The sequence below is a fragment of the Aptenodytes patagonicus genome, chromosome 18 (genome assembly GCF_965638725.1).
Source record: "Aptenodytes patagonicus chromosome 18, bAptPat1.pri.cur, whole genome shotgun sequence".
Classification (NCBI taxonomy): domain Eukaryota; kingdom Metazoa; phylum Chordata; class Aves; order Sphenisciformes; family Spheniscidae; genus Aptenodytes; species Aptenodytes patagonicus.
In genome coordinates this window covers 6,217,763-6,243,745 of record NC_134966.1, presented here as the reverse complement: position 1 = coordinate 6,243,745, position 25,983 = coordinate 6,217,763, and the positions used below count along the sequence as shown (strand labels likewise).

Below are 25,983 nucleotides of genomic sequence, written 5' to 3'. Positions count from 1 at the left end.
CCTTCTGCCCCTGTGGTGGGCTGCGTGAGGCCGGGGTGGAGGCAGGTGCGGGCCAGGGCTGCAGCGCTGGGCCCTGGCTCCACCGGGCTGGCGTGCTGAGGAACCTCAATGCGGGGTGGGCTTGGTGCTGCGCCCAACCCCCTCCACCTCGCCCGAGGGGGCGGCCGGGGGCGTCCCCCTGCGCCTCGCCCGGAGGTGGCTCCGCGGGAGGAGGAAGGGTCCCCGCCAGGCCGCCCTCCTCCCTCGCTGCCCCTCGCAAAGATGGCGCCCCCCTCCGACGTGGCGGCGCACCGCCCGTTTCAAAGATGGCGGCGGGGGTGGGCGGGGCGGGTCGCGTCGGGGCGGTCCCGCCCCAGGCGGCGGCGCGGGCTCCCGGCGGCAGGCGCGCGGCGCGGCGGGATGGTGGCGCGGGGGCTGCGCGCGCTGCGCGGGGCGCTGCGGGCTGCCGCCGCCGGGCGCCCGTTCAGCACGCGGCCGGCGCGCGCCCCCGCCATGGACTACCAGGTACCGGCGGGGGCGGGGCCGCGGGGAGCGGGACCTTGCGCCGAGTGCCGCGGAGGGGGCCTGGGCTCTGCGGCGGGGCACCGGGAGGCTGCACCCGGGCGGGCTGCGCGCTGGGGCCCGGGGCATCCCGCCGAGCCGGGCGCTGGAGGGCGGCGGCAGCCGGCGGGGCCGGGGCTTCCCGGCGCCCGCGGTCCCTTCCCAAGCCGCAGGCCTGCGAACCCCGGGGTGGGCGGGGGGGTCACAGGGCCGGGACAGCGAGGTGGCTCCGGTACCGTGCGGGGCGGCCGAGCCCCGCCCCGCCTGCGGGGCTGCCCCTCTCCCCCAGCACCGGGCCGCGCCAGCCGCTGCTCACCGTCTCGCCCTTCTTTCCGCTGGGGACAGCCGGTGCCCGACCGTCGCCCCGCAAACCTCCGTTCCCCGTGCCAGCACCGGGGCGACCCCGGCCTGCAGTGGGACCCGGTCCGACAGCCACGGCGCATCCCGGGCAGAGGCTGGGGCGTCCCGGGCCCGCCGCGGCTGCCTGGCGTCGTGGGGATGACGGCGGTCCCCAGGCTGAGGGACCGTGGGGAGCCCCCCAGGGAGACGGGAGCTGTCCTGCCCCTGCCCTGCGCTCACCGGGTGCCCACGCCGCTGTCTGCTGGGAGGGGGTCCGGCTGCTCGGGCAGGGTGTCCCCGCACTGGGGACGTGGGCTTGTCCCATGCCAGGTCCCCGTTGCAGCACATAGCGGTGCCAGGGTCAGGCCTGCGTCCCCCCCGTCCCCCCCGGCGCGGGTTCAGGGGGCTCGGTGGCACTGCTGACCTCTGGCAGCAGCCGTGGCTGTGCGTGTCCATGCAGGTGCAGCTCTCTTGCTTCGTTTGCACCTCTAATTAAACAGCAGCAGGATGGGCATGCCGGCACTGGAGCGCTGCTCCGCTCACGCCCGCCGGCGGCCTTGTCCCGCTGGGGCAGGGGTGGGTGCCGGGTGCTGGGCTGTCCCGTGCCCCCCCCCCCCCCGTGGGGCCAAGGGGCACCCGGGGAGGGGCGGGCTCCCCCCGCCGATAAGTAGCCCGTCCCCGCGGCGTCCCTGCAACAGGCTCTGGCGCTGCCGGCACGTCCTCACAGGGCCATGGTGGAGGAGATGCTACCGGCATGGGTGGCCGCGGGCACTGCTGAGGGGACCGAGCCTGATGGGGTAGATAGGGGTGCAGTGGGCACGGGGCAGGCTGGCCCCCGGAGCCATGGCGGTGGGCGCAGCCCCGAGGCTGCGGTGATGGGCGCCATTCCTGACTACTCCCGGGGGTCTTTCCAGGATGCCATCCGGACCCTGAACACCCTGCAGACCAATGCCAGCTACCTGGAGCAGGTGAAGCGGGAGCGCGGCGACCCCCGGGCCCAGCTGGAAGCCATGCGGGGCTTTTTGGAGAGGAGCGGGCTGAAGGTGAGCGGGGGGTCCTCATCCCTGCTCCACCCCCCATCCCGGCAGCGGTGCCGCCGCGCTCAGCGCTGGCTGCCGCGGGGGGTCTCACGGGGTGGTTGACCTCCGGCAGGTCGAGGACCTGGATCGACTGAACATCATCCACGTCACGGGGACGAAGGGCAAGGTGAGGTGGGCGGGCGGTGCTGTGGGGGCTTGAGGGTGCGAGGGGGGGCTGCTGGTGTCTCTGGCTCCGTTTGCCCCTGCCCTGGCATGGGGGGGGGGGTTTAACGCTGCTGTCTCCCCAGGGCTCGGCATGTGCCTTCACCGAGTGCATTCTCCGCAGCTATGGGCTGAAGACGGGCTTTTACAGGTGGGCAGGGGGCCTCGGGAGGGTTTGGGGGGGCTGGTGGTGCCGTGTCTGACCGTGGCCCCCGCTCTGCCCCCCCCAGCTCCCCTCACCTGGTGCAGGTGCGCGAGCGGATCCGCATCAACGGGCAGCCCATCAGCAAGGAGCTCTTCAGCAAGTACTTCTGGCTCGTCTACAACCGCCTGGAGGAGACCAAGGTGGGGGCGGCGGGGCTTGTGAGGGGTGCTCCCTCCCTTGGGGACTCCCTCCTGCCCCGGGGCCACGTGCCCCAGCGCTGGTTGGGGATGCCCCGTGTCGTCCCCTTATGCCTGCTCTGCCTGGCAGGACCCGGTGCATGCCAGCATGCCGGCGTACTTCCGCTTCCTCACCATCATGGCCTTCCACGTCTTCCTGCAGGAGAAGGTAGGTGGTGGTGGCCTCCAGCTTGTGATGGGGATGGTGGGGACCTCAGGGAGGGGGGGGACATAGGGTCCAGCCCCCACTTGGGACAGAACTTGCATGGGTCAGGCTGACATGGCTGTAACCAGGGGATACTGTGCCAGGTGGATGGTCCCCCCATGAGCGGGGCACGGGTTTAGAGGGGTGGTGGCAGGGACACGGCACCACCTGCATCCATGGGGACACATGCTGCTGGTGGCCTTGTGATGGCTCTGGTGTCCCTGTGTCCCTAGGTGGACCTGGCGGTGGTGGAGGTTGGCATTGGCGGCGCCTACGACTGCACTAACATCATCAGGTAGGAGCCTTCAGGGCTGAGCCTGTCCCCCAGGGCTGCCAGGGCCTGCTGTCCCCGTGGCGGGGGGACAGCGGGGACATTGCCACGCTGCGTCCCCAGGGCGCCGGTGGTGTGTGGGGTCTCCTCCCTGGGCATCGACCACACCAGCATCCTGGGGGACACCATGGAGAAGATCGCCTGGCAGAAGGGGGGCATTTTTAAGGTAGGGAGACCCGGTCCTCCCCCTCTCGCGGTTTCGGGGTGTGCTCCCCCATGGCCCTGAGCACCCCTGTCCTTTGCAGCCCGGCGTGCCGGCATTCACAGTGGTGCAGCCAGAGCGGCCGCTGGAGGTGCTGAGGGACCGAGCCCAGGAGCGGGAGGTGAGTTGGGTGGCAGGGGGGGTGGATGGGGGGTACCCCATGGCGAGGGGCTCAGCCTCCTCTCCCCGCAGTGTCTCCTCTACCTCTGTCCGGAGCTGGACGCCTTCGAGGAGGGCCGCCGGGTGCTGGAGCTGGGGCTGGCGGGCACTCACCAGCGCTCCAACGCCGCCCTGGCCTTGCAGCTGGCGCGGACCTGGCTGCAGCGCCGCGGCTGCCGGGGTAAGGTGGGGGGACAGGGACGGGGGGGTCGGACCCCGCTGTGGCCCCTGGGGTCTCAGCGGAGCACCCGTTCCCCCCCAGGTCTCGGGGAGCTGAAGGAGGTGCCGTCAGGCACCGAGCTGGCAGGGAGGCCGGTGCCGCTGGCGCCTGCCTTTCGACCCACTGACGCCATGATCCAAGGTGCAGTACGGCTGTGCTGGGACCCCACCCCGCCATGTCGCAGGGCTCAGGAGGTGGGGTGGGGGCCCACGCTGGGCCCCCGGCCAGCGCCGCCTGTGCTGGAGGGCACAGCCTGGCTGCCCGCCCCGCATTTGATCCCCACGGGGGTCCTGGTGCTGGAGGGGGGTGTGGGGGTCTCAGCCATGCCCTGTGCCACCCACCCCAGGCCTGCGGGACACGGAATGGCTGGGCCGGACCCAGGTGCTGCCCCGCGGCCCCGTGACGTGGTACCTGGATGGGGCCCACACCACCAGCAGCGTCCAGGCCTGCGTCCGCTGGTTCCGCCAGGCTGCCCTCAACCAGGACAAGCCCCACGAGTAAGGAGGGGACACGAGGTGGGGGGGACACGAGGGGGGAGGACACACGGCAGGGGGGCGCGGTGGTGGTGCTGGGGGTTCCCATGGAGCATGGGCCACCCGCCCTTTCTCCTCGCAGCGGCTCCGAGGTGCGCGTGCTGCTCTTCAACGCCACGGGGGACCGGGACATGGCGGCACTGCTCAAGCTGCTGCTGGTGAGGTTTTGGGAGGGGGGCCGGGGTGTCACTGTGCCTGGGTGCCTGGGTTCTCTGCCTGTGCTGGGACCTGCTTTGCGGGGAGCCACGAGGTGGAGCTGATGCCCTGTGCTGTCTGTCTGTCGGTCCACCCTGCTGTCCCTGGTTGTATCCCACCTCAATGCCCCCCCCCCCCAAGGGTCTCACAGCCCCGGGTGCAGGGGGCACTCGGATCACCCCCTCCCTGGACCAAACCCCTGTAACCCCGCCAGTGTGGGACTGGTCCCAGTGGAAATCCCATGGGTGGGTCCTGAGGACTCCCGCAGTGCTGACCTCCCCCCCCCCCCGCCCCCTCCCCACAGCCCTGCCATTTCGACTACGCTGTCTTCTGCCCCAATTTCACGGAGGTGTCGATGGCCAGCAACATGGGTGAGTGCCGGGGAGCCGGGGTCTCCCCCGGCCCCCCCCATCCCCAACCCCTCCCCGGCCCACTCCCTAATCTCTGACCCCCATCCCCGTCCCTCCCAGACCAGCAAAACTTCAACGTGACGCTAGAGAACGCCCTGACCCGCTGCCTGGAGAATCAGCGGACGTGGACCCGGCTGCTGGAGGAGAAGGGGGGGCAGGACCCCTGGCTCCCGACCCCTCTGCGGGCAGGGGGGCTGCTGCAGCCAGCCCCTGCCCGAGGGACCCTGCTCCTGGTCCCCCCGGCCCCGCGACCCCTCAATTCCCCAGCCCTCGTCTTCCCCTGCCTGGCCCAGGCGCTGCGGTGGGTGGCACAGGGCCGGGACCCCCGGCTGGCAGCACCCGGTGCTACGGGGGCTCACCCCCACCCCGCTGCCAGCAGCGGGGCCGTGCTGCTGCGGGAGGCGGCTGCTGTCCGTGTCCTGGTCACTGGCAGCCTGCACTTGGTGGGGGGGGTCCTCCGGCTGCTTGACCCTGCGCTCTCCCAATAATGGGGGGGACACAGGGCTTTGCATCTCTTTTTACTTGAAGTGCTGGTTCTGCCCCCGATGATGCTCGGAGGCGGCCGGGGGGGGACATGTGGGACCCCCAACCCCATCTCGGTTCGGCCCTTTTCACCCCAGTGCCTTTTGCCTGTGTCCCCCTGGGGACACCGGCCATGGGGGGGATGCTCCCGACCCCCAGCCCACCTTGGTGAGACGCTCTGGGGGAGCTGCCCCAGGCTGTGCCGGGGTCCCAGCGCCTGGGGGGGTGGGTAGTTTTGGGGGGGGCGGTAGGTGAGAGCCTCAAGCCGCGGCGAGGCTTGGCATCAGCGCGTGACTAATTTAACATAGGGGAGATTTTTATTATTATTAATAAGAGTTTGTAACTTGGACGGGGAGCTGAGGGGGGGTGGGGTTTCTGCCCATTGCCCTGCAGGGGGGCAGAAGCCCCACCCCCCCACCCCCAATAAACCTCTTGCTGCTCCTAGTAGTGCCCGCTGCCTTCTTGGGGGGATGCGGGGGTCACCCCAAGTGTTGGGGTATGTCCTGGGGGCATCCACTTTTGCCCCCCCCCTCCCCCATTTGATGAGGACCCTTGAGGGGGGACTTTGGCAATAGCTGCTCTCTCCACTTCCCCCGTGTACCCAGCAGTGGGGGACCCCGGGGGGCTTGCAGGGTGCCCCCCGCTGCCCCGGTGTGGGCTGCCCTCGGGGGGCCAAAGCATTCACTGAATGAGTAACGGAGGCCCCCTCCAGGCTCGGCCTGAGATTTGGGGCAAAAATCAGCTTAATGGAGCCGGGGTGGGTCCCCAAGTCCGTCGGCTGGGGGCTGGGCGGGCTTGGGGGGGCCCAGGGGGAGGTCAGGCCATGCTGCTGGTGGAGCAAGGGGTGCTCTGGGTGCTGCCAATGCTGTGGTTGGTGCTGCTGCTCTCCGAGGCCGGCGCCGTGCTGGAAACCGGCTGCAGTTTGGTGATGGGACCTGGCTCATGCCACCCACCGCGGGGCCGGGGGGAGAAATGCCAAGGGGAAACCAGACTCAGGGCGGCCAGCGGTGGCCATGGCTCGTCCCCACAGGACCTTCCAGCCCCCATGCATGAAACCTCCCGGATCGCTCCCCAGCCAGCCCCTGAGCCCCCCGGGATGGAGATGGGCATGGGGGACCGTGGTGGCACCAGGAGCAGGAGGGAGGGCAGGTGGCAGGGGGGACTCCAGGGCAATAGGGGGGACCCTGGGGAGCCGTGGCCATCCCTGAGCAGGGTTATTCCCCTGTGGCATTGCTAGGAGGGCTGTACAGATGACGGCAATGCAGCAGCTTGGTCCCTGGCTCACCTGCGGACCTCGGCCAAGGGGCTTTGGGCCGGGGGGGGGACATGGGCAACCCAGCAAGGGACATGTGTGTGCGCCCCCCCCCCCCCCATCCCCCTGTGGGGGTTCCCAGGGTCAGTGGATACTCACGAGTGTGCGAGTAGATGTACCAGAGCCCAGCGGTGAGGAGTGCCCCGATGAGGAAGGCGCCGAAGGTGATGCCCAGGACGGCGGCCAGCCCCAGCCCGCGGTCTGCAGGAGGACGAGGCCGTCAGCACTGCCACGCTGCAGGGGGGTCCCCTTCCCACCCCCCATTCCAGCCCCGGCCCCCTCCCCTGCCCCAAACTCACTGTTGGGCGGCCGCCAGCTGTCCTTCACTGTCACCTCCAGGACCTTCTCGAAGATGGTGGTGTTCTGCAGAGGTGGAGGTTGGGGTGAGATGGGGGGAGACCCGTACCCCAGCAGGGAGACAGGGCTGGGAGCCCCAGGCTCTCTGGGGACTGGGGATGCTGCTCCTGGCTGGGCTCCGCCACCCGGCGGTGTGGGACAAACCCACCAGGCTGCCACCGCCGATGGTGGGGACCAGCATGGTGGCATCACAGGGTAGGGGTGTGGGGGTTACTCACGCTGACCTGCAAGCCGGCCTTGCACTTGAGGGTGGCGGAGAAGGGGACGCGCCCACCCTCGGGGATGGCGTAGGTGAAGCGGAAGCGCCAGACCTTCCTCCCATGGCTGCTGGGGGGGCCCTCCAGCACGGCCACCCCCGCGCCGCGTGCCTCCCCGCCCTGCATCAGCAGCACCGGCTCCCGCCCCGGCGCTGCCAGCCAGCACTCCTTCAGCTGCAGGTCAGCCGGGTGGTCCTCCCACCGCATGGACGCCTGCCGCGGGGGGGGGACACTGTCAGAGTCACCGGCCTGGGGATGGCTGGACCCCCCCAGCCTGGGCACCGAGCCGGTGATGGTACCTGCACGAAGGCCTCCTTGTTGACCTCCAGCTCTGTCTGTGGCACCTCGAAGGCGGCAGTGGGGAAGAGGCGCAGGAAGAGTTCCCGTGGGATCTTGCACTGGAAGGCCACCTGCAAGCAGGGATGGCGCTGAGGCCACCCCCCGGCACCCAGCACCCAGCCGGCAGTGGCACCGGCACCCTTCTCCCACGGTCCCACCCCTGGGCCTGCTGGGAAACCCGGCTCTTACCCGCACGCTCTGGAGCGCTGCGCCCTTGGCCAGGTTGAGGATGAGCTGCGAGAAGGTGGGGAAGGTTGGGTCAGCCAAGTGGTCCCCACCGCTGGGGTCCCCACTGGGATGGGATGGGGGTGGTCCCACCATGGGATGGGATGGGATGGGATGGGATGGGATGGGATGGGATGGGATGGGATGGGATGGGATGGGATGGGATGGGATGGGATGGGATGGGATGGGATGGGATGGAGGTCCTACCCACACCTCCCCATCTCCGCCAGCACCCAGGCGCAGCGGCAGGGCTCAGCCCTGGGCTGCAGCAGGATGTTTCCAGCCATGCAAGAGCAAGGAGGGCCCAGTGGAGAAGCCCCACCGGGCATCACTGAAGCCCCCATGGGGCATCAGCAGGGCTGGGGGGCAGTGCCCCAGCCAGCCCCCCCCTCACCTCGTTGTTGGCATGGCCCTTGCCCTCCAGCGAGGTGCCACAGTGGTTGAGGGGGGTTTTCAGCATGAAGTGAGTGGCGTTTTTCTCTGCCTGGCAGCTGATGTCCCGCAGGGTGATGTTCACCACGTCCTTGATGGGCTGGGAGAAAAGCACCCAGCGGTCACCCACCAACTGGGGGCGACCCCATGCCACCCCGCTCGAGCATCTGGAGCAGGATGCGACACCCCCCCCCCCCGGGTGATGCTGGCAGGCATCGGGACCCCTCCACACTCCTCACCTCCAAGTGGGACCTGGCGATGACAATCTCCATGGTTTCATCCGTGCACTTCCAGGGTTGGAGCATGAGCAGCAGCACGTGGGGCAGTGAGTTGGCAGTGGGGGCCGGGGGGGTGGGCGTCGCAGGCACCCTCCTGACTGCCTCTGCGGGATGGGGAGATGGGGGAGTGGCTGAGCAGGGGTGGCGGGACCCCCCCCCCATCCCACCCAGCCGGGGAGGCCGGGGGCCTCACCGTGCTCCTGGATCTCCAGGCTGATGCGGGTGCTGGCAGGGATGGCGGAGTAGGAGGCGATGATGCTGTAGTTCTTCTCGAAGGCTTTGGCGACAAGGCCCTGCTCCGTGTCAGGCAGGAGTTCCCCAGGGAGCAGCAGCGAGGAGATGGGCGCGATCTTGTAGCTCCCGGAGACCTATGGGGGGGGGAGGGGGAGGGCAGTGGGGAGGGGAGGGGATGCTGAGCGGGATGGGGACAGCTGGAGATGCTCAAGGCAGGGACAGCTTCTGGGTTCATCCCCATTAGGAGGGCTTGCAGCAAGGGGGCTGCCACCTCCCCATGCCCAATGTCCCTAGGTGCCCTCCTGCCACCCTCCCCATGCCACCGGCATCTCTTGGTCATCTGGCAGCCTCCTTGGCAAGGGTGGGGGACACACACACATCCCACTCAGCCCTACCAGGAACTGGATGTGGCAGTTGTTGACGGAGAGGGACCAGGTGAGGTTGGCCTGGCTCTGCAGGATGAGGATCTGGTTGCTCATGGCTCTCTCAGGACAGCTCAGGGACAGGTTCACCTCCGTGATGGGGAAGCTGCGAAACAGATTTCGCCCCCCCCCGTCCCAGCATCAGCATCCCACACCGGCGGGTCCTGTACCCCCCTTGGGATGGGGGAGCTCTGCCTATGAGACACCCCAATCCATTCCCGAGCATCTCCAAGCATGTCCCACCCCTCCCCCCACCCCTGGGGGTCCCACCGCTGGCACTGCATGGTACCTGGGCTCGGGCTGCAGGCGGACGATATGGGCGGCCCTGGTGCTCTGGGTGTCCCCGCGTGAGCAGCCCTTCACCCCGTGGAAGAAGACCTCAGTCTCGAGGTGCAGCATGGCGTCGAAGCGCTCCTGGGGGATGCACTCTGGGGGGCTGCTGGCGTCTGTGGAGGCGGGGGGCGGGTCACCAAAGCCAAACCGGGCTCGGTGGGTGGGGAGATGCTCAGGGCCAGGGGCATCGGTCCCCATAGCCTCTCCCCCGGGACCATGCTTTGCCCCAGCAGGTTGTCACCCTTCAGGAGCAGGAAGAGCATTGCTGCCCATCCCGGCCCCCCAGCACCAGCCTCTGGGCCCACGCACCTTCTCCCAGGCGGACCTGGACCCAGCGGGGGTCCCGCAGCTCGCTGTAGGATGTGATGCCCCCGTAGATGTCCTGAGCCCAGGCCAGCAGCTGCCCCTCGCTGGTGGCCATGGGCAGCTCGGGGTCCAGTGCTGCGGTGGTCCCTGGGCTGAGGCGGGCGTCCTGCGGGGTGAGCAGCAGCCTGAGCTGGGGTGGGGGGGGGGGGCAAGGCACATCCCTCCCTGGCATGGGCTGGCGTGGGGAAAGCGTGGAAAGCCTTTCCCCCGGCATGGAGGATGCGGGTGTAAAGCTAAGACAGGCAGGCATCCCTGGAGCCCCGGCTCCATCGTGGCCGGGGGTCACCCTGGATGAACGGGGGTTTTTGGGGCCATGGGCTGGGAGCAGCGTGGGTGGCTGGCGGCACGCGGAGAGCTCGGCCCACTTTATTATTAGCCACAAACAAAGCAGGCTTATTTTGCTAACAAAGCGCCCGGCCCCGGCTCAGCTCGCTGGAGCCAAACCCCATCCCTGACCTTCCTCCCGCCAGCCGGAGGAAACGGGAGCTTTTTCCAGCCCTGTGCGTCATTCCTTGCCCAGCCAGCCCCGTGCTCAGTGCCGCTGGCAGCAGCCAGGCGCGTCCCCTCCTCCCCGGGGCACCACGAGCATCATCTCTGGGTATGGGGAGACCAGTCTCCTCCGGGGACACCCCCCCTCCAAACATCTCCAGGGCTGGCCCCAGCCCTGCTGCCCCCCGGGGTTGCTCCTGGCACGGGGCTGCGGCACTCACGGTGCGGATGAGCAGGTCCGGGCACGGGGAGGTGACGGTGGCTGAGCAGCGGGCACACAGGAGGACGAGCACTGCTGATCGGGTGCAGCCACCAGCTCGTGGCGTGACGGACACCTTCAGTGGGAAAGCAGAGGCCTGGGGGGCGGGGGGGGGAAGGGGAGCGTGTCACCACATCGGCCACTGAGCCCCAATTGCTGTCACCGCTCTGGCTGTCCCCCAGCCACCCCACCTGCCCCTGGAGCCAGAGGCAGCAGGGAGAGCCCTCGGGCTGGCCCCAAGCATGAGCCATGCAGGAGCCAGCCGTGGCTGGGTTTAGGGGGGCAGACTGGGGGATGCAGAGATGCCACGTGGATGTGTACCCACACCAAGGGGGCAAACACCCCCTGGCTCCCCTGAGCAAGGGACCAGGGCACCCCCACCTCGGGGACGGTGGCATCCCCACACTGGTGTCCAGGGCACCCCCATACTGGGGTCTAGGGACCCCCCCCTCCCCCCTCCCCCTTGGGGACCAGGGCACCCTTGCATCAGGGACTGGGTAATCTCTGCACTGGGCACCAGGGTGTCACCCCACTGCGGACTGGGGTGTCCCCACACCAGAGACTGGCATGTCCCCACACTGGGGACTGGGGCATCCCTACACCAGCAACCAGAGCATCCTCACACAGGGGATTGGGGTTTCCCCGCACCGAGGACTGGAGCACCCCACACTGGGGCCAGGGCATACCCACCCTGGGCACCAGAGCATCCCCACTGTAGGTACCAGGGTGTCCCCCACTGCAGACCGGAGCATCCCCACCCTGGGCACTGGGACATCCCCCCCGCGGGTTTCCCAGCCCCATCCCAGCACCGTGCAGCTGCTCCAGGCTCAGGACCGGCTGTACCGGTGTGCAGGGATGCCGGGGGCACAGCGGTGGCATGCACCGCTCCCTGTGGCCGGCACTGCCCTACGGCCTCCAGCCGGAAATCCGGATGGGGAAGCCGAAATGCCAGGCGCTAAGTTTGGCAACTGCCGCCTGAATCACTACTCGCAAAGTGCTGAGCCAGGCGGCAGGCAGGGAAAACCAGCCGGGGACCAGGGGGGTGGAGGCAGCCGCCAGTGCCGGGCATGGGGCCGGTGGGATGGGGCTGTGGGCATCCCGGCCTGGCTGTGGCCCTGTGGCGAGTGTGGGTGGCCGGGGACCCCGGGTGGCCCCGGGCGTCGGGGAGGAGCCGGCGGCTGTTTTTTCTGCCGCGTGTTTTGCGACGCTCCATTGTTGGGCTGCGCGAGCGGCGGGAGCCTCGCCGCTGCCCCGCCGCCGCCTTTCAGGTTATTTTTTTCTTTTTCTTTTTTTTTTCGCATCGTGGGGATCTGCTTATAGAAAGCGGCTTCCAGTAATTCTTCTATAAGTGGAGCCGCGTCCCTGCCTGGCTCCCCCCGCGCGCCGCAGGGCTCGGTGCCGCAGCCGTGACATCAGTGCATGTCCCCTGCCGCCGCTGGTGACAACCCCGGGGCACCCCCAGCCTCGGCGCTTATCCACGCACTGGGGTGCCAGGGCCAGGTCACACTGGGCTGGGGCAGAGGGGCCCTTGCAAAACCCACACAACACACCAGTGGCTCCCAGCCCGGCTCCCGCCTCCCCCTGAAAAGCAGAACTGGGAGAGCTGGGAGGCAGCGGGGAGGGGACCGTGGCGCCAGGCAGCCCAGGGCTGGGCCAAAATCGGGTGCTGAGTTTGCCGGGGCCCAGCTAGCGAGAGGGGAGCTGGGCCATGCTGCAGAGCAGCCACGCAAACCCATGTGCTGGTGCAAACCCACCCAACAGTGCCAACCAGGACCAGCGCCAGCCAGGGATGCAGCCCCAGCCTTGCCACTGCTCTGTGCCCGTCCTCGCCCAAAAGATGCCTGGGGCACCCACAATGCCGTTATTGCCCCTCGGCAGGCTGTGCCAACACTGGCAGCCAGGTTTCTGCTTGCTTGGCCACCTTCAAGTGATATGCCTCCCTCCCTCTATCCCTTCCTCCATCCCTCCCTCCATCCCTCCCTCCCCAGTGTGGTCCCCATCGGGTGCCCGTGTCTCTGCCCTGCTCCTGAGCCAGGACCAGGCCACCTCCCCAGGAAAACAGGGGTTCCTGGGACATCCAGTGCAGGGACAGCCCTGGCAGCGTGGGTTAGAAAAGTTGCCTCTAAAGACTTTAAATCCCGGCCAGGGCCAGAGACACCTGTGGCTGCGCTGGGAGGGGAAGCTCAGCGAAGGCACCATGGAAGAGGTTAATCCGGGTCCTCTCGCTGTGCCTTAGTCAGAGGAAACGGTTTCGACAGCCGGGACACCCTGCCCGGTGGGGACAGTGCTGGGGTGACAGTGCCAGGGTGACGCGCCAGGACCCCGCTCGCTCACCTTGGACCACTCGATGCTGAGGATGTGGACTTCATGGCTGGTGCCCACGGAGCCGCTGCTGACGCAGCCCCGCGGCACCGTGCTGGTGGCGTAGGACAGGGTGATGGGCGGCTCTGCCGTCACTGGCTGCAGGTCGCAGCCCTCGGCTCTCCCGGGGTCTGGGCAGAAAACAAGAGACCGTCAGTCCCCACCACACAGACGTGAGGTGACACGACACGGCGGGGACACGATGCGAGAGGGAGCTGCATTGCAATGCCAGCCCCGGTGCTGCCTCCGTGCCCCCGGCACGGCATCACCACGGCCCCACCGCCAGCACAGAGCCTACGGGACCATCTGCTACGTGTTTGCTCAGGGCTCGTCTGCCACCGCCAGCCCCCGGTGCAATCACGTTAATGACCCTCGGATCCGGGCTGGAAAAATCCGCTGTCCCTGCTCGGCACTGCTGCGTGCCAAAACTCGCGCCTGGCTGCCCCGAACGCTCGGGCAGTGGCGGAAGCCCCCTCCCCCCCCCCCATCCCCCGTGCCACAGGAAAGCGGGAAGCTCAGGTATGGAAATGGCCATAAAGCTCATCCTCTGCAGGTGCCGAGGCGTGAGCTTCGCCCCATCCTGAACCCCCCGTGCGGCGCACGAGCGAGCGGGGCTGGCGGGCGGCTGCCAAGGGAAATCCTGAGTGCAAACAGCCGTTTGAAGGCCTGATCCTGTAAATCCCCATTTGCCTTCGCCATTTCCTCTGCCCCAGGCAGCCCTGCTGCGGCTGGGCTGTCCTCAAGCTGGCCCCTGTGCCGGGAGGTGTCCTGGGGACCTGCTTGCACCCATGGGTGCCCCTTTGCAAGGGGCTGGGCAGGATGGAGCCCCACAGCCATGGCTGGGGGGGTCCCCATGGGTACACGGTGCCTGGGGTGCTGTGTTTGCTTTGGAGGTGGCCACTGAGCTCTGTCCCTTCCTTTCCCATCCCTGGTGGATCCAGCCACCGTGCTGGGAGGTGACCGGACCCCGCACCACGGCCACCCAGCCGCCCCTGTGGGGACCGGGGCCAGAGGGCACGATGCTCTGGGCGTCCAGGCTTCGGGATGTGGCAGCCGGCAAAGGGCCACCCATGCCATGCCGTGCCCATCACGGCATCCCCGGCCCGCGTCTTACCGTCGTGGTGGCGCAGCCACGGCAGTGGGGTCACGGCGCAGACCCCACTGGTGACGCTGTCGCGGGTCCACCTATTGTCTGGCGCTTCCTCCCCCCCGGCATGGCGGCTGCGTGGCCGGCAGCATCGGGAGGAAGATAAACAGCCGCTTATCTGGGCGCCGCAGGCTGCGTCCCTCTTCCCCTCCGCTCCTGCCCCGACGGCACCGGCCATGGCCGCGCAGCCCCCAGCATCGCCGGGCAGAGGACGGGCAGCTCATCACAGCTCCGGCAGCATCCCGTGGGGAGGTCAGGCAGGGTCAGGGGGCCGCGGCCAGGCTCGCCCCCAGCGCGGGGCAGGGATGCCGGCGGAGGGGATACGAGACAGCGGTGCCAGCCGGGCACCGTCAGTCCCTGGGGAAGGCAGCGGGCTCCAGCATTATGTCAGGATCAGATAAGGGGGCTCAGCTGGGCCGCCCGGGGCGATCAGATAAGGGCACTGTTATTTTTGTACTCCAGGAAAGGAAAAAAAAAAAAAAAGGAAGAAAGAAAGAAAATCCACTTTATGTTTTTCCAGCCGCCCGCCCTCTCCTTCACTCCAGTGTAGCCAAGACCAGGGAGCAGAGAAGGTGCCGCCGCTGCTCCCCGGCGGGTCGGGGCCAGGAGGGCGATGCCTGGTTTTTTTGGGAGCAGATCAAAGGCCCCGGGTGGAGAGCAATGCCCGGGGGTGCCGGGCTGGGGGGTGCAGAGCCAGGGTGGCTGCAATGGCGCAGGATGCCCCATGGGACAGGCAGCGCCACTCCAGCATCCCAGCATCCAGCTGCGCTGCCTCGGCACTTGTGTAACAAGCTGGCCGGTCTCAGCACGGGTCAGGAATGGGGATGGACCTCGCACTGCAAACTTGAGGGGGGGTTGTCACCCCCCCCATCCCCCCCCGAGCCACCACTGGCTGTTGGACCATGCGGAAGTGGCATCGGGGCTCAGATAATGGTGCAGACGGGATGAGGTTTTGGGGCTGACGCAGGCCACGCAATTCCTGCCCCTCTCTAAGTCAGCTGGGCGCCGAGCAGCCTCTCCCAGGGACAGGAAGGGACAACCCAGCACCGTGCTCACCCTGCGGAGAGCAGCATCAGTCCCTGCCAGAGGAGCACAAAGCCCCCTGCCCCTGGAAGCCTGCTCGTGCCTGTGAGGCCCCGCGGCACTGCGCCCGCCGTGGGCACCCCCAGCCCCCTGGCACTGCACCCACTGTGGGCACCCCCAGCCCCGCGGGTCCCTGCAGGGGAGAGACAGCAGCCGGACAGGACGTGGCCTGTGTGGCACAGCTAGGCAGGACGGGGACTGTATAGCACAGCTACGCAGGATGGAGACCATATAGCACAGCTAGGCAAGACAGGGACCATATAGCACAGCTGCATAGGTTGGGGGTGGTATGGCACAGATGAATAGGACATGGTCTATATGGAAGAGCTGCACAGGACAGGGACCATACAGGCACAGTCATGTATGACAGGGACTGTATAGATCAGCTACATAGGACAGGGACTGCATTGCAGTTACGTAGGACAGGGACCGTATGGCACAGCTACATAGGCTAGGGACCGTATAGCACAGTTATGACAAGGACTGCATTACACAGCTACATAGGACAGGGACAGTATGGCATAGCTATGTAGGATGGGGACCATATAGCACAGCTAAATAGGACAGGGACCATATGGCATGGCTACTCAGGATGGGGACCATATGGCATAGCTACATAGGACTCAGCCCATATAGCACACCCATATAGGATAGAGACTGTATGGGACAAATACAAAGGACGTGGACTGTATGGCACAGCTACGTAGGACAGAGATGACATTGCACAGCTGCGTAGGGTGGGGACCAGATGGCACAGCTATGTTGAACAGGGACTATACATCACAGATGGGGAGGACAGGGTCTCTGTGGCACAACTACGCAGGATGTGGACCATATGGCACAGCTGTAGGATGAGGACTGTATGGCACAGCTACGGAGGACACAGACCTTATGGCACAGCTATAGGATGGGGACTGTATAGCACAGCTACGGAGGACACAGACCTTATGGCACAGCTATAGGATGGGGACTGTATAGCACAGCTACGGAGGACACAGACCTTATGGCACAGCTATAGGATGGGGACTGTATAGCACAGCTACGGAGGACACAGACCTTATGGCACAGCTATAGGATGGGGACTGTACTGCACAGCTACGGAGGCCACAGAACTTACTGTACATCTACGTAGGATGGGGACTGCATGGCACAGCCATAGGACGGGGACTGTATGGCACAGCTACAGGAGACAAGGACCTTATGGCACAGCTACGGGGGACATGGCCCATACGGCACAGCCTCACCGGACAGGGACCACCTGGCACAGCTACTGGCCAGTGACAGCAGGCAGGGAGCGGGTGCTGAGCCTGGCAGCGGGGACGCCCCAGCAGCACCCACCAGCACCCTGCGGTGGCTGGGAGAGACCGACCCAGCCGGGACACGCAGTGCCGCCAGCCCCAGCCTCCGCAGGCTGCCGCTGCCTTCCCAGTTCCCTTTCCCTCTGCCAGCGGGTCGTATCCCCATGTCCCCCAGCTTCCTGCCCTCCATCCGTCATGGGTGTCCCCGGGCACGTCCCCCCACCTTGAAATTCTCCCTGTGGCTTTTGCAGGGACCTCGGGGTGGCTTTAGTGCTTCCCTGCCCAACTGCTCCGGAGGCGGATGAGCCCCCAGCTCCGTCCCCACGGCCCATGCGGGGCTTTACGGGGTTTTTCCCATTCCTCGCCCCTGGCTCCCGCTCGACCCCACACAGCCCACAGTGCCGGGAGGCCACGGAAGCCACCCGTGACACCCTGGGTGCCGTTGCCTCGGTCAGGGCGCAATAGCGGCGCCTTCGACACCTCCTGAGCCCCAGTGACGCAGCCTGGATTTTGGGGGTCCTGGGGAGTGTCAGGGCCGCGCTGTGTGTCCCCCCCCCGGGGCTGGGGGGTTTGTCCCTCCCCACCCTCGGGGCTCTCTCCCAACTCCTTCTCTCCCGGAGGGGGGCGGGTGTGTGTGTCCCGGGGGTGACACTGCCCGTGCCGGCACAGCCGGGACCCCTTTGGTCATGGACCCGCTGCCCCCCCGGGGAGCCAGACACACAAGCCCCCAGCCCGGGCCGCTCCGGGACGGAGTCACCGGCGGGTCCCGCAGGCGGTGCCGTCCCGGGGGGCCCATCCCGGGGGTGTCGTGTCGTCCCCCCCCCCCCCCGCCTCGGTGCCCCCCCCAGCCCCACTCACCCGGGCGGCCGAGCAGAGCCAGCAGCAGCGGCAGGAGCGGGGCGGCGCGGGGGCCCATGTCCGCCTGCGGCCGCTCCCCGGGAGCCAGCGCCGAGTGCCGGGCGGCGGCGGCGGCAGGAAACCGACTCCCTTCGGAGGAGGGTCCGCGGGCGGCGCGGCTCCGCGCCGGGAGGAAATGCCGCTGGCGGCGCTGGGGCCGTGCCGGCGGCGGGGGGGGGACGGGGGGGGGACGGCAGCTGCCCGCAACGCGGGGGGGGGAGGGGGGGGGGGGCGGGGGAAGGGGGGGACTACCCCCCCGGGAGGCGCCGTGCCTCAGTTTCCCCACAGCGCGGTGCGGGGCATCGCCTCCGGAGGGGTGCGCTGGAAGAACCCCGAGCACCGGGGGGGGGCGGGCACAGGCACCCGGGGTGGGTGTCCCCAGGGACCCTCCTGGGCCGGCACTGGTGAGCGGAGAGGTGGGACACAGGGGTTCGGAAGTGCCCAGGTGGGGCATGCCCCCCCCAAATCTGCCCACGTACACTGCTGCAGCACAGCCCGACCCGCACGGCGAGGAGGGGCTGTCCCACAGCAACGGGGACAGAGGCTGCCCCAGGCAAGGGGGATGGGGGCTGCCCCACGGCGCCCCAACAGTCAGCCCACATTGCCCCCAGCCAGCACCCCAGCATGTCCCAGGCCCGTGACTGCCCCATGGCTCCAGAGTGGGCATCCAGGGCCATGGGGCAGATGGAGGGGCCCCACAGCACAGCTGCCTGCCTTGCCTGTACCCTTGGCCAGGCCAGAGCCAGGGACTGCCTGGACATCCCTGCCTGGCAGGCGGGTTTGGGGTTAGGAGGTCCCCCGGGACAGGCCTGCTCGGGCAAGGGGATCACAGCAAAGCACCGCCGAGGTGGGAGCCATGGGGTGGCTGGGGGCACCCAGGGGATAACTCCCGCACCCCTGACCCATTCCTCTCGCACGTGCCAGCAGCTGCTGCCCGACGTGAGAGCCCTCACACAGCTAACAGTGGGCTGGGAGTCAAGAGCCCCGTGCTGAGGGTGGGCGCAAGCCCCCGGGGGTGGTCTCCATCCTGAGCCATGGCCGGCATGGGGGGGGACGGGATGGGGACCTGCCAGGGAAGCCAGCGAGCCCTGTCCCCACCAGCCAGGATGTCCCCGGAGATGGCCCTGACCCTGGGGTGAGCAGCAGACATCTCCCATGACAGAGCACTGCCATCTCCTGGGGACCGCGGGGACGGGTGCTGGCTCATCCGGGGATGGGGACCAGGCACAGGCACAGGCACCCCTGCCCTCCCGCACCCCTCTCCCCGCGGTGACATCACAGGGTGATAAGCAAAAGGCCCTCAGCGCTGAGCCCTGGGATGGCGGTGGCTGCAGGGTGACAGACGAGAGGGTGGCTGTGACTGTGGGGTGGCCATGCGTGCAGCCCTGTGCGCCCTGTTCAGCCCCAGCACAGCATCTTCCCCCCCCCCCGGCTTACAGGGCAGCCTCGGGCTTTCCAGCCAGAGGAAAAGCATCTAAAACCCCATCACCAAGCACCCAGGGGCCGTGCCGGGGAGGAGGGCAGGGTGCCTGGTCCTGTTGGGCACCGTGGTGTCCCCCCTCCCAGCCCCACCACCCTGCCTCACCACCTGGGGAAACTGAGGCACGCTCACAGCACATCCAAAGAGGGCTGGAGACACAAGGGAGATGGGTCACCCTGCTCCCCGCTGCACAGCTTTAGGCTGTAGAGTCCCAAACCACCCGTCCCTCCTGTCCCCTCATCCCCACCGGCACGAGGCAGGCGCCCGCCGGCCCCAGCCCTGGCTCCGCTGTGCTGGCAGCGCCCCAGCCCTGACCGGATGGCCGCATCCTTCCTGCCCGGCCGCCCGACTGCCTCCCCGCAGCGCCTCAGGCTCTGCTGGTGGCTCCTTCGCCCCCTGGGCACGGGGCTGATGTCAGAGCCTGGCGGGTTTGGGTTTTCTTCGTGGGGATTTTTGTTTTTTCTCCGCTCGCTTCCTTCCTCTGCTCCGGCCCTGTGGCCTCGGCTGCCCCTGGTGCTGCCGGCCCCTCCAGCCCCCTGGCTCTGTGCCCAGCTCTGAGCAGCCCAAAAGTGGGTGGTTGGGGGCCCTGCTGGGGTCGTGGCTCTGCTGCCTCCTGCCCTCACCGTGGCTGGGTAAACCCCATCCCCAAGCCCTGCCGCGACCCCTGTGCTAGAGCATCGTGCCTGGGCAGCTCCGTGGGTGCTGGGGAGCCCCCGATCCCCGTCCCCCACACCAGTACCCCCAACTGCCTGTCTGCTGCGCCCCTGCGACTCACCGCCCATGAGGGCCCCCACCCATGAGGACACCGAGGCTGGTGGCCGGGCTCAGCTGGGTGTCCCCAGCGCATCCCTTGGCCCCCGGGGACAGGGCTGCATCCCGAGCTGAGAGGTAGCACCAGTAGCAAAGGGTGCCCAGGCGCAGCGGGGCAGGGAGCACCCCGCTCCAGGGCGTTATGCCACCCCAAAAACACCACATTGCAGCCACCGCGTACCCCCAAAAGCCCCGACGGCCAAAAGAGACAAGAAAAGGCCGAGGCATGAAAGTGGTGGAAATCCCCATGCCAGCAGGGCTGGGCTCATGGCAGGGTCTGAATCCGGCCGCCCCCAGCCCACGGCCGCCTGTGGGAGAGCCAGGGGGAAGGGACGCACGCACAGGATACAGCTCAGATGCTGCCCGCGGCTCCGGGGACACACACCCAGAGCACAAGGGGGTTCAGCAAGCGGGACGGGATCAGGGCGAGCGGGACCGGCTGCAGGCTGTGGTGGCAGGCTCCCCGCAGGCCGTGGATTGGGAAGCTGGGGCGAGCGGCCGGGATGCTCCCTCCCTTCCTCCGAGCACAGCATCCCGTTGCCCCGGTGGGATAAACACCCGCTTCCTGCCCTTAATCAGCTCCAGAGGGGCTGGGGGAGGACAGGGGGGAGAAAAAAAAAAATCAATCTCTGGAAAGAAAAACTCATTTCCTGCGACAGAAGAAAAAGATAAAGTCTGGGCTCATTAAAGTGAACTTTACTGGGGAGAGACGGGAAAGAGCCAAACACAATGTCCTTGAAATTTCCTCCGCGCGGCTCCGTCCACGAAAACAGGATAAAGCCGCTTCCGCTGTCTCTGCCGGAGCGCGCCGCAGAGGGAGGGGGGAGTGGGGCCGGGGGGTCGGCTACAGGCTGTCGAGGTGGGAGCAGACCTGCTGGAAAACCTCCTCCACGGAGCCCTCGGCGTTGAGCTGGGTACAGAGGGGTTAGCTGGGGGGGGGGAGGGGGTGTGTGTGTCACCTGAGGGGACGGCGTGACCGGAGCTCTTCCAGGAATGGATTTTGGCCATAGGCAGAGATCGGGGCCAATTTAGGGCAAAGGGGGGCAGGGTCATCCTTGGAGGGGGGTCTCTGTCGGGAACCAGAGGGTCCGGCCAGCTCTGAGGGGTCAAGCCCACCCCAAACGAGCTAGGATTGAGTTTTTCCCCCCTTCCCTCATCACCCCCATCCATCACTTCCCCCCCGTTGCGACCACAGGCAGCCCGAGCCACGGGCCTGGAGGGTGCCGGCATCGGCCACATCCCCGCTTACCTGGCAGACGATGCCTCTGCTCTTGTAGAAGGCAATGACGGGCTCGGTGGCCTTGTAGTAGGTCTCCAAACGCTTCTTGATGGTCTCCTCGTTGTCATCCACCCGCCCACTGGTCTCGCCTCGCTTCAGCAGGCGTTTCACCATCGTCTCCTTCCCCGCATCAACGTACAGCAGCAGCGTGGGGGGGGCGATCTGTGGGCAGGGGGGGACATGGTTGTCACCATGCCGAGCCGGCATGGGTCTGCTTTGGTTTGGGGAGATGGTGGTGGTGAGCATGGGGGTCACAGATGTGCCCACACCATCCTCTGCCTCCCTCCGTGTGGGTCTGAGGGCCACTGGGACACTGTTCCGGTGTCCCGGTGACCCCCAGACCCATGCAGAGGAACAGAGGGACACCATGGCCAAGCCCTGGCTCTCTCACCATCACGCCAGCACCGTGGTCACCCTCTGTCAGCCTGAGGACATCTTGGAGAGATGTCCCCCCCCACCGCACCTGGGACACAGGCTGTCCCCAAGGCAGGGGGACCTGCTGGCTGGGACGGTGCCCAGTTTAGACCCTGTTGGAATGGGATCTGTGCTGGGATGGGGAAGCTGGGCTGCTGCTGGCACCATGGAGACCCTCTGCATGGATGGTGGGTGGCATGGCATGGCATGGCACGGCACCAGCCCTCACCTTCTTCTCAAACTCCTCTCCCTGCTTCACCTCGCGGGGGTAGCCGTCGATGAGGAAGCCCTTGGACACGTCCGCTTTGGCCACCATGGCATCCCTCAGCATGTCCAGCACCGTGTCCTGGGGAGGGGGGGGACAGAGCTGCCAGGGCTGACGTGGGACAACATGCCCCCCCCCCCAACACCCAGAGCCCCCAATCCCTGCTGCAACCCCCCCGGGGTGGAAGGGATGGAGGTGTCCCCGGGCCACGTGCTAACCATCACCGTGGTATCTGGTGTCCCCACAGCCACCCCTGCCTGCATGCCCCACCGTGCCACAGCTGGTGGCCTGCGTGGACTCACCAGGGGCACCAGCTCGCCCTTCTCCATGATGACCTGCAGCTTCTTGCCCCGCTCCGAGCCCGAGCTGACCTCCGCCCGCAGCAGGTCCCCCGTGGAGAGGTGGGTGTAGCCATACTTCTGCACGATCTTCTCACACTGGGTCCCTTTCCCCGAGCCGGGGCCACCTGCAAGTCACGTGAGGGCCACATGTGCCCCAAGCCATGGGTAAGGAGCTGGAGGGGTACATGGAAGCAGCAGCACAGACTCACAGGAATCCCCAGAGCCCAGTGAGATGGGGGACGGCATTCCCAAGCCCAGCACCTGATGGCACCCAGGGCATCACCACCCAGGACATCACTGTCCCATTGGCACCTGGCCACCACCACCTGATCAGCACTCAGGACACCACCACCCCATCAGGCACCCAGGACATCACTGTCTGATGGCACCCAGGAGATCACCACCCCATCCAGGAACCAGGATATCACTGTCCCGTTGGCACCTGGCCATCACCACCCCATTGGCACCGAGGACATCATCCTCCAGGTGTTTACTGTCACATTACCCTAGATGCTGCCACCCCATGCCCAGCCAGAGGTGCCCTCCCGGTCCCAAGGTACCCCACCATGGCCTTGAAGAGCCAGGCTGGAGCCATGGCCACCCCACAGCCCCTGGGGACAGCCGAGGTCCCACAGCCTCAGCCTCCAGCCCTGGCTCCCCGGCGCTGGCTCCCCAGCCGCTCCCCAACCCTGGAGGCGGGGGGGGACGGGGCTGCACTGTGGCCTTGACCCTGCCAATGGCAGGACCCGGACACCAACTTACCCACCACGAAGATGATTTTGTGGTGCTTGAGTTTTTCTGGAGGAGAGAAAGGAAAAAGAATCATTATCAAAAGCCAGAAAGCCCGTCAGGGAGCGAGGTGTCCCCAGGGGGTGCCAGATCTGGGACAGGCATCCCCAGGGATGGAAGGGACTGATCCCAGAGCCCTGGGAGGGGGGGAAGGTGGAGAAGGAAGCAGCCGTGTGTCCCCCTTGTCCTCGACACCTGGGCAGGTCGGGACGGCCGGGCTGGACATGGCTGAGCACAAAGACCCCATGGCGCCTCGGCCGCGGGGCTGGAATCCCACTGCCGCGTGGTGTCCCGGAGACGGTCACTGTCCACCGCGGGCAGGGACCGGCCACATCCGTCCCTGCGGCCAGCTTGTCACCCTGGCGGGCTAACAGTGCCTGTGGCAGGCTTGACTTGGCATGGCCACCTCGAGCGCCTGGCGCGACCCCCGGCAGCCCCTGAACCCCCGCACCGGTCCCTGGGCCTGGTGGCGGACGTGCAGGTGGCACTAACCTCCCTGTCCCCTGCCAAGCACCCAGGCGCAGGGTCTCGCGCCACCTGTGGGATCCGGCCCAGCCACAGCGCAGGGCGATGCCGGGGTGTGAGGCCGCGGGGGGAGGCAGAACTAAAAATAAAGCCGAGCTGCTCTGGGGCCGCTTTCCCATCTCCTGATTACAGCCGGCTGAAATTTCAACTCCTCTGTCACCCGGCGATCCCCGGGGCTGGGGACGGAGCCAGGTGGCTGATGGGGACCGAGGGCATGTGGGGGACGGACAGAGGGGAGGGATGTATGGGGGGGACGGAGGGGAGGGATGGAAGGGGGACGGAGGGGAGGGATGGAAGGGGGACGGAGGGGAGGGATGGAAGGGGGGAACGAGGGCTTGCGTGTAAGGGGGACGGACAGAAGGGGGATGAGGGGATGCAGAGGGGACGGACACAGGGGGGATGGACGCAGAGGGGACTGAGGGGACTGATGCAGGGGTGATGGATGTAGGGAGGGACCAAGAGGACAGATGCAAGGGAGACACACGGATGGATGCAAGGCGGACGGAGAGGATGGATGCAAAGCAGATAGATGCAGGGGGGACGGATGGAAGGTGGACGGAGCATTCACCTGTCGACATGCTGCTGCGGTCCAGGCACAGGAGCACTTCAGGCTGCGAGGGAAGAAGAGCAGGATGAACGACTCAGCACGGTCAGGACACAGGGGTCTCCAAGGCTGGGGTCTAGGGAGACAACGGCTCTCCCTTCCCTGCCATGCCGGTGCCTAGCTCCATGGCCAAGCCGGGGTTTGGGTCTTCCGCCCTGCCAATGGCCTGACCCCTGGCTTGGCCCTTAAATAGGGATCTGGGGACGTCTGCTCCCACGGCCATCACCTACCTGGCTCCCAGCAGCCACCCGCCCCATCCAACTGCGGTGAGGGCTTCCCCATGCCGGGTGACACACAGTGACATCACTGGCTTCCTCCCCTGCCCTGACCACATCCCTGTGCCCGGGGTGCCGCCGGGCAGCCGGAAACCGGCTTAGGTTGACCGGTGTCACCAGGACACTAAGTGATGGAGGCAGCATCCCCCCAGCTCCCCACGGGCTGATTTTTTGGGGGGTTAAGGGCGGCTTGCAGCACGCCATTGCACCCCATCATCTCAGGGAGGGAGGTTTGGCCACCCCCCCTCGCCCACACCCAGCCCCGCAGCACCCAACCTGCTTGGCCACAGCGCGTCACCCCAAACCGGCTGGACGGGGTGCTGGGATGGGGCATCCCGCAGCCAAATGAGCCGGCGGCCGCTGACGAGGTCGTGTTACAGCCAGGAAAGGGCAGAGGCTAAGTATGGCCGGCCTGAAACCAGCACCGGGTCACGTTCCACTCGCACTGCGGGGCCAAAGCCCTGGGATGGCCCCCGCGGGGTGTCTGGGAGGGTGCAGGACCCCCAGGGTTCCTAACTGGGGGGGGGCTGAGCCCCAGAACTGCTGGCACCGGCCTCGGCGGGGCCACGGGGGGCTGGGGCAGCCCTGGCCCTCGAGTGCGGGCTCAGGGCCTGATCCAGCACAACGCTGGGCCCATGGGTGCAGGCTGAGGGTGATGTGGAGGTGCCTGGTCCCGAGGAGATGGGGAGGGGGTGCTGACTGGGGAGCCCAGCAGGTTGGGGCTGGGTGGGGGGGGTGCACTGTGGCCCGGGACTCCCCAACAGACATCATCGTGGGACACACCCTGGGGCGCTCCCACCAATCTCACCCCACCGCCAGCTCCAACCCACCCCACACCCAGCCCCCACCCCATCCCATCGGCATCCAGCTCCCCCCCCCCGGGACCCCAGGCCCAGGACTTGGGCTGCTCCAGCACCCTTGCAATCCCTCCAGCACCCCATGAAACGGCTACGGCACCCCTGCAAGCCTCCCAGCACCCCACGCAAGCCCCCCGGTATCCCCTGCGATGGTTCCAGCGCCCGTGCAAGCGTCTCAGCACCGATGCCCGCAGCACCCCATGCAAGCCCCCCAGCATCCCCTGCAATGCCCCCCCCCCCGGTCCCCAGCCGGTGCTGCCAGCCCCCCCCCGGGGGGCAGGGGCCGGCCGGGCAGCATCGGCGGGGCACACCCCGAGCCCCCCCAAACGCCGGTGCCGCAGTGCCCTCCCCCCCCCCCCTTTTCAAGGGCAGGGCCGGGCGGGGCCGCGGCACCGGGACCCCCCGGGCGGGGGGACACTGACCTCTGGGCGCAGGGCCGGGCAGCGCGGGCAGCTGCCTGCCGTCCTGCCCGCTTTACCGCTATATATAGATCGCTGGCGCCGCGGTGCATGCCGGGAGCGGGGCCGCTGCCGCCCGGCGGGCAGGGGACGGGCAGGGGGACGGGGGGGGGGGGGACGGGACGCGACGCGACGCGGGCACCCCCCCCCGTAGCATCGGTCCTCCTTGTGCCGGCCCGGCGGGGGGATCCCGGCCCCAGCGGGGGAGGAGGGGGGGGGTGTTGGGGGAAGGGATGCGGTTAACCCCTGTACGGCCGAGGGGTGCGGACCCCCCCCCCCCCCCCCCCCCCCCCGGGCCGGGGGCGGCGCTGCAGCGGCCCCCCCGTGCCTCAGTTTCCCCATCTGCGGAGAGAGCCTCCACCCTGCTGGGTTTGGGGTCCCTGAGACATCCCCGAGGCTCCCCGCGCCTCCTCCTCCAGCCCCTCAGAGGGGACAGCTGTCCCCGTGTCCCCATCCACCCGCAGCACCCCGGCTGGCACCCCCACCCTGCCAACCCCGGGGGGGGGTGGGTGGGGGTAA

The 25,983-nt window shown here is 67.8% G+C and overlaps 3 protein-coding genes across 5 annotated transcripts; 1 reads left to right on the top strand and 2 right to left on the bottom strand.

The window, feature by feature from the left end:
* Positions 1–399: 399 nt before the first annotated feature.
* FPGS (folylpolyglutamate synthase) lies at positions 400–5,486 on the top strand. 2 transcript variants are annotated; one of them, XM_076355134.1, is made up of 15 exons: positions 400–504; positions 1,794–1,922; positions 2,032–2,085; positions 2,207–2,271; positions 2,351–2,465; positions 2,593–2,670; positions 2,940–3,001; positions 3,101–3,203; positions 3,283–3,360; positions 3,432–3,579; positions 3,661–3,759; positions 3,965–4,115; positions 4,234–4,309; positions 4,651–4,717; positions 4,817–5,486. In XM_076355134.1, exons 1-15 carry the CDS (start codon positions 400–402, stop codon positions 5,242–5,244), a joined length of 1,758 nt encoding a protein of 585 aa, XP_076211249.1. In that variant the 3' UTR covers positions 5,245–5,486. The 2 variants fall into 2 exon arrangements, with proteins under 2 accessions (XP_076211249.1, XP_076211250.1); XM_076355135.1 differs by lacking the exon at positions 400–504 and adding an exon at positions 1,605–1,676.
* A 90-nt stretch (positions 5,487–5,576) lies between these two features.
* Positions 5,577–17,423, bottom strand: ENG (endoglin). Of its 2 annotated transcripts, none has more exons than XM_076355132.1 (15): positions 17,329–17,406; positions 12,916–13,073; positions 10,544–10,678; positions 9,777–9,939; positions 9,424–9,580; positions 9,108–9,240; positions 8,672–8,846; positions 8,440–8,582; positions 8,163–8,300; positions 7,733–7,777; positions 7,504–7,614; positions 7,172–7,417; positions 6,890–6,953; positions 6,690–6,791; positions 5,577–6,182 (listed from the first exon to the last, which is right to left on the bottom strand). In XM_076355132.1, exons 1-15 carry the CDS (start codon positions 17,384–17,386, stop codon positions 6,022–6,024), a joined length of 1,989 nt encoding a protein of 662 aa, XP_076211247.1. In that variant the 5' UTR covers positions 17,387–17,406; the 3' UTR covers positions 5,577–6,021. The 2 variants fall into 2 exon arrangements, with proteins under 2 accessions (XP_076211247.1, XP_076211248.1); XM_076355133.1 differs by having other exon boundaries at positions 6,030–6,213; positions 17,329–17,423.
* A 2,915-nt stretch (positions 17,424–20,338) lies between these two features.
* Positions 20,339–25,473, bottom strand: AK1 (adenylate kinase 1). Its single transcript, XM_076355496.1, has 7 exons — positions 25,429–25,473; positions 23,839–23,881; positions 22,719–22,754; positions 21,918–22,081; positions 21,580–21,696; positions 20,907–21,098; positions 20,339–20,567 (listed from the first exon to the last, which is right to left on the bottom strand). Exons 2-7 carry the CDS (start codon positions 23,846–23,848, stop codon positions 20,502–20,504), a joined length of 585 nt encoding a protein of 194 aa, XP_076211611.1. The 5' UTR covers positions 23,849–23,881; positions 25,429–25,473; the 3' UTR covers positions 20,339–20,501.
* Between the last annotated feature and the right edge of the window lie 510 nt (positions 25,474–25,983).